Raw genomic sequence first — 13252 nt, 5'->3', positions numbered from 1 at the left:
GGGGAGGAAGATGCGCTTGTGCTGCTGATGAGGGGCTAGCACTGGAAGGACCTCAAGTGGAGAGCTGTTTGGTGCTTGCCCGAGGGGGCAGAGCCAAAGCCACTCGACCCCTGAGGCTCCCGGGCTCTCCTGTTGCCACACAAAGGGGTCACCATGCTTTCTTCCTGTGACTCTGGAGCGGCTCTCTGCTTTAAAGGAATTTAGTGGGTGGAAATGAAATCCGGGGCCCTCAGAGCCAGCTAACACCATGACCTCTCCCTTCCAATGTTGCTCAGCCCGGCCCCACCTTCACAAGAGAAGGAAGAGTGTGACCCCTAGAGCGGGCCCCCCAGAGTCTATGGCACAGAAGCTCGGCTTGCCAGGTGTTAACACAGTTGAGAGTTTAGTCAGCATTACACTGGAGGTCACCACCGATGTGGCAGATGCTCTACTACCAGCCTTGGCCTCTCCCAATCCTCCCCAACACGGGGAGGCAGATGTAAGCCAGATGTAAGCCAGAGAACTCAGGACAGCAGCAGAGCAACTGTCATCCCGGCCCCGGACAGCAGGGGTCACTGTAGCTGCCAGAGAGTCACAGAAACCCCAGTTTTAGCAGATGACAAACTCAAAATGCAAAAAAAAAACAAATCAATATTTCACTATTCATCTGAGAAGGAAATGCAGGGAGGAAGCAGAGGAATTGGGGGAGGGCGTGCACAGAGGAAGGGGGTTTAAAAAATCACCTTACAGTTACTCTCAGAGAGTGTTTAGAAAATGATAGGTGCCCTCCCCACAGTCTGCTTCCTTATCTGCTTCTAATCAGTCCTGCCCGGAACAGGAGGAGGTGGATCCCTGGGCTATCAGACCCAGGGAGGCTGCTGCTGCTGCTGCTGCGCGCGCGCGTGCGCGCGCACACACACACACACACACACACACACACACACACACACACACAGAGCAAGACGCACCTTCTTTGACAATGACGTTCACAGAGCTCTGGCTCTGCAGGTTCCTCTCATCTCTGACGGTCAAGGTGAACACATAGGTCCCCACCTGCAGCCCAGTCACGGTGGCGACACTGCTGTTGACATTCTCCAGCTGCACCCCGTCAGGCCCCCTAGACAAGAGAGCAATCAGAGGGTGGAGTCGCACCTGTCTGCTGCTCTCCTGGCAGCAGGAACAGCAATTATTGTCTCAGCTAAGACAGGAACAACTGTCTCCCAGACCTTGACAGGAAATGTTTAAAAATATTCTGTTTGGAGAAAGTATCACTTGGTCCAAATACACAGGCTCCTTCTGGTCAGGAAATTTCACTCATCAGCTTTTCAACACATCTAGGCTTATCTTTTCTATGAGCTTCTAGAACATTCAAACTCTTCATTACTCTAGTTTATATAAGAAGTAAAGTCCTCTGAGCAGCTCTGTGCTCAATAGGATGATCAAGGAGGAGGTTTCTGAGAAGCATTTCTGGCCCATTACTTGGTTTGCTCTTGCCAGCTAAGGAGCAATACACTTCTTACCCACACCCCGAACCCCTCCTGAGGGAAAGTCAGGGGAGGACTGCAGAGCCAAGGGCTCTGGGGACAAAACTGTCTCCTCCCCGCTCTAAACGGAGTGAGTCTCCTCCAGATCCTGGACAGCGCTGCGGACCCCAGGGCACCCCATCCTGCCTCCTTCCGCTGTGTCTCCCCACACAACAGCCTTCAGCAGGCTTCCAGCCAGCACACAGGCAAGGGCTGCACACACAGCCAGAGCCCCGCACACCCACGCTTCCCTCCAACTAAGGACAACCAGAGAGAGTTGCCAACTCCCAGCTCTGCTTCTGACACTGACGACCTCTGACCCTGTCCCGAGCCGTCTCACCCGGAAGCACTATCTACTCAGCACTGTCTCTACTGCAGGCACCACCACCACTGGCACTGCCTGGGGCTTCCTCAGGTCGGCCTTCAACAGACAGCTCCAGGAAGAACAGATGAGCTAGGGGAGACCAGCTCTCCACAGCAGCTGTGGAAAAGGATGTCTGGTGCCTAACATGGACTTCCTAAGTCGAAATTAAAGCCTTCTCCACCCATTGCCAATGCTATATATAATAAAGTATCTGTGTGTGTGTGTGTGTGTGTGTGTGTGTGTGTGTGTGTGTGTGTGTGTGTGTGTGAAGACTAAACTCTAAACTGGGTGGTAGTGGCACATGCCTTTAATCCCAGTGCTCGGGAGGCAGAGGCAGGTGGATCTCTGTGAGTTCAAGGCCAGCCTGGTCTACAGAGTGAGTTCCAGGACAGCTAGGGCTGTAACATAGAGAAACCCTGTCTTGAAAAACCAAAACAAAACAAAAGACTAAACTCTAGCCTGTACTGTAGCGGCTGTTTTTGGAAATAAAGAATGTTTTCAACTTCCCTATTTCCTAAAATCCCTTCGCTTCCTGCAGGATCCTGTATACAATTTAAGTTCCATTTGTTATGGTTCATAAGAGCTGAAAGAAATTGTATAAACAAGATTGGCTCAAATGGTCATTTCCATTTAAAAAGTAGTATCGTTGCTGGGAGGTGGTGGCGCACGCCTTTAATCCCAGCACTCGGGAGGCAGAGGCAGGAGGATGTCTGTGAGAGTCGAGGCCAGCCTGGGCTACCAAGTGAGCTCCAGGACAGGTGCAAAGAGCTACACAGAGAAACCCTGTCTCAAAAAAAAAAAAAAAAAAAAAAAAAAAGTAGTATCGTGGCTACAGTCCTTGACGTTTGGCTAACTTAACTAAGAATGTCTCCCGAGAACAGTAACACTGGCGTGCTTCTGCTGTACAGATAAATTTTCATTTCCTCTTTGTAGCTGCTTTCCCATCCTCAGCTAACCTTACCAGTTAATTCTGAACAATGGAATCTTTCAGCTCCATTACCCCTTCCGTCTGCCTCTCAAGTGTAATTCAGTTACGCAGTTAGCAAGTGGACTGGACCTGCAAAAGCCGGTCACACTACCTGGGGCCAATGATACACATTCTTCTTTTAAAAAAAAAATCAGAAAATCCCTCTGAAGAGTTGAAATTTAGGAGTATAAATATTTCTTTCTCCCTCTCCTGAACAAACTAGTGGGAGCGAGTCAACCCTGAAAGCAAATGAAACCATGCTCTTCCAAGGCCAGGAAGCTCTGCACAGGGGGTCTCCATCAATACTCACTGGGTCTTCTCCCAAAGATAGGAGATGATTCTCTGGTCATCTGTGCTCTTGCTGCCGTCCAGGGTGGTGCTGTCCACGGGCAAGGTCAGCTCTTTGTCTGGGCCTGCATCTGCCTGAGGAGGCTTGTTGTTCTCTACGACAAAGAGATGCGGCCGTCAAAAGCAACACTCTAGTTGTAGAGGACAGGACCCATTGGGGCATCTGTTCTGGTAGTCATGGGAACTCTGCCTCTTAGTCTGGAGCATTACAAGTATGTGGGAGAGATGGATGCCATCAGGGGACTCACAGTGAAGAAGACTGGATTAGGTCAAACGATTCTGAAAACAGTGAGGTTTTAACACCACCCTTGCTCTGGGATCTAATGCAATAGGGTCGGACAGAGAGACAGCTCACTAGATAAGGTGGGCTGTCCAGGGTCCCTTTCAAACATTTGATATGGTGGAGGCTCCCCCTCCCAGGCCCACATGAATGCACAGTAACCAGCAGGGGAAGGGCACAGACGGAAGCTGAGGAGCCTGCTCCAGCTATGTAAAGGGGGTGAAAGATGTGGTTCTCAGGCTCTGGGGGTGACGCCTTCTACCTCTGTGCTCCTTTAGCTCAGAACTCAAACCCTCTCCTCCCAGGGCTGACAGGACCAGCCATCACGCGAGTCTGAGAAGGAAGGAACTTACCAGGCTGTACAATCACGGTCACTTGAGCGGTCGCCTGCTGCCCTATTGTGTCCGTCACTGTGAGCTGGTAGGTGTAGTCTCCTTCTTGCATTGCAGACAGCTGCAGGGTTGGCGTTCGAACCCCCTACATGCAGAAATTCAGGCATGGGAAATGATGCCCAGGGTCACGGCACAGCACACAATGCTCACACTCTGGCAGAAATGGTTCAGCCAAGTCTTTAAAGCTAACTTGGTACTGGGTTGTTGCCTCCCAGCTCAGCATAACCATTGAACAGGACAGCATGAGATATTGTACTAATAAGAATTTCTACAGATTCTGTGACTGCAGAGAAATCTGTCAGAACACATAAACTACAGCTGGGCAAAATATGCCTTGGGTCATGCCTAGAAACCCAGAGATACAGAATCCTTCCTGCATAGCAGAAGGAACACTGTAATAATATGAGGCAAACCTCCAAGGCGGGCGCTTCCTATAGAACAACAGCAAAGCCTAGCAACCTAGGGCTGCGTCCAGCTTACAGGTATTTTGTTTGCCCTGTAGCACTGAATATTTGGAAAATTCCACCCAAGAGTCTCATTTCTGTCTGCTCTTAAAAAGCAGCACTAGGGCCGGGCGGTGGTGGCGCACGCCTTTAATCCCAGCACTCGGGAGGCAGAGACAGGCGGATCTCTGTGAGTTCGAGGCCAGCCTGGGCTACCAAGTGAGTTCCAGGAAAGGCACCAAAGCTACACAGAGAAACCCTGTCTCGAAAAACCAAAAAAAAAAAAAAAAAAAAAAAAAAAGCAGCACTAGGGCCGGGCGGTGGTGGTGCACGCCTTTAATCCCAGCACTTGGGAGGCAGAGCCAGGCGGATCTCTGTGAGTTCGAGGCCAGCCTGGTCTACAGAGCGAGATCCAGGACAGGCACCAAAACTACACAGAGAAACCCTGTCTCCAAAAACTTTAAAAAAAAAGGCAGGACTAGGGTCATATCTCCATGTGACAGGTGCCAGCAGGGCTGAGGAGGCAAAGGGCCCTCCAGCACAGCCCACTCAGGTTATTTAAACACCCTGTCTATTCTTGAATACTTCTGGGGAAGCCATCTTTTAGCCAGACGATCTACTCCAACGAGCACTTAAAGATTTGCACCCTGGGGACACCTTGAGGTTTTACTCTGGGTTGGGTCACCCATAACACATACATTTCTTTCTTTTAAAGATTTATTTATTTATTTATTAGGTATACAGCATGTATGACTGCGGACCAGAAGTGGGCACCAGATCTCATTACAGATAGTTGTGAGCCACCATGTGGTTGCTGGGAATTGAACTCAGGTCCTCTGGAAGAACAGTCAGTGCTCTTAACCTCTTAGCCATCTCTCCAGCCCCCAGATACATTTCTTACCTAGTCTCCTAATAGAAAGGTTTCAGACCATCTGCTAGGTCAGAGGCCCCTAAAACTTTCTAAATTTGTTTGGAGATTTCTTTAAAAATCTAAATGCACAAACATGACTTTGTTAACTAAAATGGGGCAGAAAAAGACCTTGAGTGGGTGACCCCAAGCCAGTAACTCCCTGTCCCCCACGTGAGAGAAGACCTGCGTCCTACCTGCATCTCCACCACCTTCCCTTTGCTGCTTGGGCTGAGAGACCACTCATAGCTAGTGATGCCATGGTCATCAGTACTCTGGTTTCCAAAGAGGGTGATGGAGTTCTGAGGCAGGGTGATCACTTGGTTGGGGCCTGCGTTGGCCACAGGAGGGTAATCCACAGCTTTGTTCACGGTCAGGCTTGCAGTGGTGGAGTTGGAAGCCCCGTCAGAGTCGACGACAGTCAGGCTACGGGCAGAGAAGAGTTCAACAGGGAGGGTTAAGGGAAAAGGGACAGACCCAGAGGACTGAACATCAGTACTGGGCAATGCCGTGGTGGTAGGAATTCCCACTCCTACCCATCCTGTTGGAAAAGCAGAGTGATGTTAGAAGCTAAAACTGACTGGGTGTTTCCGGTGTACCAGGTGAAGCTCCGAATGCTTTATGTCTACTGAACACAGGCAAAAAGCTCTGTAAACGCTAATCTTCGTGTTTCTCCACACCAAGATGATGAGACTGAGAAGCGGAGAAAAAAGTAAGTTGCCCACAGTTGTACAGCTTGACAGCAGTGGCCTCAGAATTTATAATCCAGGCCCTATATATACATCAACAGCAGCAGATTGCTCTGCTGTCTGTGTGTACCCATGTGCAGAGAAACCCTGGCTGGCCTTGAACTCACAGAGAGCTGTCTGCCTCTCTCCTTTTGCCTCTGGAGTGCCAGGATTACAAGCATCCACCATGCGCAGCTCAGAACCCCATTCTAAGAAGGAATCACCCCTGGCCTCCACTCCTGCAGAGCTCACAGCACAGCAGCTGTCCACCGTTGTTCTCTCTCAGCCACATGCACATCATCAAGATGGATGTGGATATCCCGGGCATAGAGCTCGGGGACAGACCAGGAAGGCTGGCTCCAGTGAGCCAGGAGCTGGAGATGGGAATGAATGCTCCTACGCAACATGCCCACAGTTTGTGCAGTGAGAAGCAGGATTTGCAAAGGAAATGTTCTTTTCTAAGAGCAGGCTTCCACCTAAACGGTGCCTTCCAGCTGAACAGCCTAAAGCTTCTCACGCCACCTCAGAATGAGAGTGTAAGCGAGCGGGAGTTTGGGATCCTTCCATTTTGCTGACAGAAAGAGGAAAAGCGCTGAAAAGACGTGCTGTTTGTTTAGCTCTCACCAGCAGCCTCAGACATCCCAGCCATCTGTGGGCCTTCCTGCCAGCCTTACCCTTCACCTGTGGTCTGCAGGGAGTCAAGTACTGAAAAGGGGACTGTGGCGTTGGCCTCTTTCCCTGGTCCCCTGACTTCTCACAGGTTTGACTGGTAGCTTGCCCCCTGTGTCAGGAGGAGTTCCAGGAGCGAGTTCCAGACACATGGGCTGTGGTCCGTTGTTCTGACTCACCTGAAGGGCCACTGCCTGGCCTTCAGAGCCTTAGAGTCAAAAGGCACCTGGCCACAGGGGGTGGGGAGCAAGCTAATGCGTGTAAAAGCAGTAGTGAGAAGACAAGCAATCAATCAACCAAAATGCTAGTCAGGGCCACTCTCCTATCGTAGATTAAAAAACAGCATATTACCTAGACCCATTTAGCCCCCGCCCCCCAGACTGTAGGTTACCACTGTGGTTAGAAGCTCAGACTCTGATGTTGTGAAATATTTGTTTAATGATGTAAAGATGTGTTAATTTGCCACTCCAACATGGGGCCCATATTTTCACATAGGACCTAAGAAAGCTGAAAAAAAAAAAAAAAAAAAAAAGGAGAGAGAGAGAGAGAGAGAGAGAGAGAGCGCCCCAAACAAACAAACAAACAGAAAATGGATACTACTCCTTTAAGAGACTCTGCCATATAGGGAGCACTTGAGTAGCCAGCAGGTTGAGTAGCCAGCACGCTAAGTAGAAACAAAAAGCTAAGTAAAAATGCTTGCCACCCTGAGGGCACCAGCTTCCTAGAGCGGGGCGGTTAGACACAGCTCCCAGGTGAGTGCGGCCCTCAGCCAGGCTCGCTCTCATGGATCCTAGCAGGGCAGAGCCAGCTGCAGACGCAAATGCCACTTCACAGTTCAAGGTTTGGCTCCCATGGTCCGAAAAGGCTAGAGACATGCAGTAAAGAGAAGTCCAGATGGGAAAAAACCTCTAAACAGGTTACAGTATGTTTAAAAATGTGCATAGGCTTAAAAAAGAAAAGAAAATGGGTATAGTCGGTCATAGGAAAAAGCAAATCGTTTATAAATAATAAAGTCTTTAAAGAGAAAGTAAAGTAATATAAAGGAAAAAGCCACATAAAGATTGGGATATGGGGCTGGAGAGATGGCTCAGTGGTTAAGAGCACTGGCTGTTCTTTCAGGGAACACAGGTTCAATTCCCAGGAACCACATCACAACTGCCAGTAACTCCAGCTCCAGGGGATTTAACACCCTAACACAGACATACATGCAGGAAAAACACCAATTCATATACAATAAAAATAAATAAATAAATCATTAAAAAAAAAAGATGGGAAATACACAGGCAATCTGGATTCTGTATGGTGCTATATTGACTTTGAACTTTTTGAATGCTCATGAATGAACAACAGCTGCTGAGAGACATGGGACTGTAAAAGGGATTGCTGAATTAAACCAGCATAGAGACTTTAGAGATGCTTTAACTTTTTTTTTTTTCTTTTTCGAGACAGGGTTTCTCTGTGTAGCTTTGCGCCTTTCCTGGGACTCACTTGGTAGCCCAGGCTGGCCTCGAACTCACAGAGATCCACCTGGCTCTGCCTCCCGAGTGCTGGGATTAAAGGCATGCGCCACCACCACCCGGCCTAGAGATGCTTTAACTTTAAAACAGAAGTAAAAAAATGCATTGCGTTGGGGAAGAGGTTATGCTTTTGTTTCCACAGGAAACGAAAGGCTGTGGATTTCTTCAAGGTTGATTGAGATCAGGTTTGATCAGGAGAGACCCCCCTCCTGAAAATCTTGGCTACAGACATAAAGAAATAAAGCAAGAAAAATTACAAGACAGGTGACATATATACCGATCCCGCTGCATGGGAACAGTTCTGAGACTGGACAACAAATGTTATCACTGGTTTTCCCAGGACTTGACCATTATCTCAATTTTCTCAGGTTGTTGCCCCCAAACAAGAAGAAGCAGTCTAGAGAACACAATGCCCATATTCCTAAGTGGTGGGGTGGGTGGTTTTTGGTCATTTGGTGGGTTATAGATGTTTGTCATCATTCAGTGGGTATATAGGAATATAGGATAAAAAGACAACTGTTAACCTCAAATATTTTACATTGATATAGATTTTAGTATATTGATACAAATTTAAAATTATTTTTTGTTATACTATATGTATGTATGCAGTTCATTTAAAAATGTAACATATAATTAAGAAATGCAGGTTGATAATCATCTATAATAATCAAACTTGTAGTTATGTTAGGTATATTTTCAAGATTAAACATAGATATATTTTAGATAGATAGATGGTCTTCAAACACTTCAAAGACCTACATTATGGTATTTAAGATGTTTAATAACTTAAGGCTTTTCATGACAGTGAGACATGACTGCTCCTGGCAGCCCCAATCTACTTTATAAAAGGATGATAGACATCAAAGAAACTCCATTTGGAGTTTTCTTTCACTGTGGCAAAGCTAGCCATCTGGGCAAGAAACTCCTCTTGCCTTGACTACTGACAGCATGCTGTATAAACTGGACAAGCAGGACACAAAGGAAAAAAACTGCTGCACTTGACCAAAACAAGGTAGGACAGTCTTCCAAATTCCTGCTTCACGAAAAAGTCTGCCAGAGACTTTAGGCCTGTAGGCTGAAGACAGATGCCCTAATGTTGCAGAGGAACTTTGGGTGACTGTCCAGGCAGCCAGATGTTTCTGTTTCTATAGCTTTGGAAGTTGTTTGCTCTGCACTTCCCATTTACTCAGGTAATATTTTATCCTTCTCAGGTCTTTGATGGAGTTGAAGAATAGATACAGTTATGGTTTTCCTTAGTTAGGATAGCAGGTAAATTAGGTACAGAACTTTGGACTCACTAAGATAGGATAAATAATGGAGTCTTTTCTCTGAATTTGCCAACTATAAATGGACTGGATTCCAGGCAGTAGTGGCACACACCTTCAATACCAGCACTTGGGAGGCAGAGGCAGGCAGATCTCTGTGAGTTCAAGGACAGCCTAATCTATAGAATGACTTCCAGGATAGGCTCCAGAGCTACACAGAGAAACCCTGTCTCAAAACAAACAAACAAACAAACAAACAAAAAACCCTAAAACAACAAAAACACCAATGGACTGGATATTGTAAATGTAATTCGTACTTGATCATTCTTATTGGACATAGTCTTACTATGTTAAGGTTAAAACCTTTTATTTACATAAAAAGGGGAAATGTTGTGGAATAGTACTTTAATTATGGAAAGGGATGCTACATTTGTTTATGCTGCATTTGTATAACTATGTAAAGATGTGTTGCTGTTTCATTTTGCCTTCCTAAGGCACCTGATTGGTCTAATAAAAAGCTGAATGACCAATAGCTAGGCACAGAGGGATAGGCGGGGCTGGTGGGCAGAGAGAAGAAGTAGGAGGAGGAATCTAGGCTTAGGAGAACGAGGAGAACAAGGGACAAAGGGAGGGAGACTCCCAGGGCCAGGCAGTCAGCCACTAGCCAGCCAGACTGGAAGTAGGACATACAGAATGAAAGAAAGGTAAAAAGTCCCGAGGTAAAATGCAGATGAAGAGAAACAGGTTAAAATAAATTATAAGAGCTAGTGGGGCAAGTATAAGATAAGGCTGAGCATTCATAACTAATAAGTCTCAGCCGGGCGGTGGTGGCGCATGCCTTTAATCCCAGCACTCGGGAGGCAGAGGCAGGCAGATCTCTGTGAGTTCGAGGCCAGCCTGGGCTACCAAGTGAGTTCCAGGAAAGGCGCAAAGCTACACAGAGAAACCCTGTCTCGAAAAACCAAAAAAAAAAAAAAAAAAAAAAAAAGTCTCCATATCATGATTTGGGAGCTGGTTTGTAGCCCCAAAAAGTCTGCTACACTCGGAAGTCAGACTACTATGTGACTTTGGGTAAATTACTTAACCATTTTGTGCCAAAATTTTCTATCTGTAAAATGAGAATAACCACGATTCCTGTTTAAAGGATTAAATGAGATACTGTGTGGCAAGGGATCAGAAAACCCTTTGCGCACAGTAGGTATTCCAGAAATAGTTATTATTGTCACTTTTGTTTTTTTTTTTGAGATAGTCTTGCTATTTAGTTTGGCATGAGGTCTCGGCCTCAGTCCCCCAAGTGCTGGAGTTATAGGACTGCGCCACCATGTCCAATTCTGTCATTATTTTTAAAAAGGATCAACCTAGCCAAGGGTTAATTCTGTAGTAAGTGGGAAGGTGCCGTATGAGAAATTGAAGGTAAAACTAACCCAAATTTCCCCTTTCAACCAATGAGACGACTCCAGCCTGCACTGGAAACCACTGTCCCTTCCTCTGCGTTAAGAGCCAGCGACAGTGCCACCAAGTCGGAGCACACGTAAGGGCTGTTCTAGCGAGTCAACTCCTGGAGAGGGCAAAAAGGCCTCACGCACACAGGGAAGCACTGCGGAAGCCAGGAAGTCAGACACAACGCTCACCTCTTCAATGGGACGAGGCGCTCAGCTGCTCTTCCTGGATCATTAGGATGATGTAGCTTTACACTCTGGTGATCCTTTGCTGTCTGGTGAGGCAGGCTCTGCCAGATCTCCCAGAATTTATGTTTTTACTTATCCAAGACCGTTTCCCTTAAAACCTGAGCACTGTTTTTAGACCCTAAACCCACTCTTAGGAGTGAGGGCACTTGTGCTTTACAACAGCCTAAGTGACTTCTGTGTCACCTGAGGGCCAGCCAATCCTGACACCCACGGGCCTTATGTTTACCTCAGTCAACCTCCCTAGACCTTGGACACTATCTGAGTCAACAGTACCCATTCCTGTGAAAGAAGCCAGATGTCCCTTGTAAGGAATCTCAATGTAAACATGTCTTAAATTGTTGTACTCTTGGGACTGAGTTAGTTGTTATCTGAATACTTTTTCCAAAAATTGAATACGGCTAAAGTAAAATGATCTGGGCCAGACTCTAGAAGTCCTGGTCTAGCATCGGTTACAATAAAATCAGGCTGAGCTGAGTTTCATTCTTGTCTCTTCGTGGATTGCCCACTATAAAGCCTGTAGGGGAATCACCATGAACTCCATGTTACCAACAATGTCTAGAACTCAATAAACCTTAGACCCATGGAGGACAGGCACCCAGGCATCAGTCACACCATGATAGGTACTGGTGAGACACTGAGTACAAGAGGGGACATAAGTCATACTCATTCCTCTGGTGTTATTACATTCATTATTCATTACAGGTGTTATGAATTACGCACACGTGGGAAACCTCCAGCTGGCTGGGCCACGGTATCCCACACGTGCAGGGAACCATGCTGGCATGCTGGACAGATGCATGTCTTGTGGGCATGGCGGTGGCAGTGGTGGTCAGTAATTCGCAACCTAGACTCTGTATCCATGTGGAGGGTTTATTATAATAGAGATAAAGAGAAAGATAGAAAAGACAGAGACAGAAAGAGTAAGAGGGGATTCGAGGGGTGCACACTTGTGGGAGGAAGAGAGAGAGAGAGAGAGAGAGAGAGAGAGAGAGAGAGAGAGAGAGAGAGAGAGAGAGAGAGAGAGAGAGAGACTTTCCATAAAAAGAGGTTTTTACATTAGGACGCAGGGCAATGCCAAAGGATGGGTCAGAATATTAACAATGGAGCCTCATGGGAAACTGAGGTCTGTAAGATACAGATTAGAAGGAGATTCAAATAGTATATATTATTTGATACTCTGTGTGTATATGTATGTGATAGAGAGTGTGTAAAACAGTGTGTGAGTATGAGAGTGTGAATGTGTGTGTAAGAGAGTATGAGAGAGAGAGAGAGAGAGTGCGCGCGTGCGTGTGATGTCCAGGAGAGAAGTGGGATGAGCCCTGATTGGAGGATTAGAAAATCTTTTGATATGTGACCTCAGAGGAGTTACTAATACAACAACTTCCTCTTTCCCTATCTTCTGCATAAGATGCATGATGTTCATTACAAGTATACTGTAACATAAATTATGCAAATATAAGGAATGCACTAGAGTGAGCCTAAAGCCTCATGAAGCACATTCTAAATGTCAATGCTAATTCTTCAAAGGACTTTCTTTGAATCAAATTTTCCAAAAATTCCCAATAAAGAGAGATTCTACAAATCATCTTCAGACTGTTGGTAAAAAGTAAAGCTGCTGGCCAGGCAGTGGTGGCGCACACCTTTAGTCCCAGCACTCAGGAGGCAGAGACAGGTGGATCCCTGTGAGTTCGAGGCCAGCCTGGGTCTACAGAGAGAGTTCCAGGGCACCCAGGGCTACACAGAGAAACCCTGTCTCAAAAATAAACAAACAAACAACCAGAAGTCACCACATGGCTGAATTCTCCACCAACCCCAATGTGAAGGGACATTTTCAAAGTCACCCCTACAAGGTCAACTTGAAGTTGAATCCTAATTTACCTGAAAGTGTAGTTCCCGGGGATGAGCTTACTTAGTTTTAGTATGGCTGTGTCTTCAGAGATCTTCACTTCTCTCAGAGGCCCCTTGAGCTCCTCCCAGTGGTACTGGACAATTTTATCGTCGTCAGTGCTCTCTGGATCACAAGGAACATCAGTGAGGACACAGGAATGTCAGCCTTGGCACTTACCCAGTTTACGCAAACCAAGCAGCCACACAGAGCTCAAGCTGGGAAAAGTAAAATTAGACTCTCTCTCCAAAGCAGTTTTTCTCCAGGAATACTGGGTCAGTTGGCCTCTTATGAATG

The 13252-nt window shown here is 46.7% G+C and overlaps 1 protein-coding gene across 6 annotated transcripts in view; it reads right to left on the bottom strand.

Moving 5' to 3' along the window:
* Kiaa0319l (KIAA0319 like) overlaps window positions 1-13252 on the bottom strand; it is a 104902-nt gene that overhangs the window by 17145 nt on the left and 74505 nt on the right. For all 6 annotated transcript variants that reach the window (XM_016009420.3, XM_016009419.3, XM_042271881.2 and 3 more), the window contains 5 exons: window positions 12949-13081; window positions 5401-5629; window positions 3815-3938; window positions 3144-3276; window positions 948-1096 (listed from right to left, as the gene is read on the bottom strand). In XM_016009420.3, the coding sequence (XP_015864906.3) occupies window positions 948-1096; window positions 3144-3276; window positions 3815-3938; window positions 5401-5629; window positions 12949-13081 (768 nt within the window). The remainder of the gene's footprint in view (window positions 1-947; window positions 1097-3143; window positions 3277-3814; window positions 3939-5400; window positions 5630-12948; window positions 13082-13252) is intronic.

The sequence above is a fragment of the Peromyscus maniculatus genome, chromosome 2 (assembly GCF_049852395.1).
Source record: "Peromyscus maniculatus bairdii isolate BWxNUB_F1_BW_parent chromosome 2, HU_Pman_BW_mat_3.1, whole genome shotgun sequence".
Lineage (NCBI taxonomy): Eukaryota > Metazoa > Chordata > Mammalia > Rodentia > Cricetidae > Peromyscus > Peromyscus maniculatus.
This window is presented reverse-complemented; position numbering and strand designations above follow the sequence as displayed.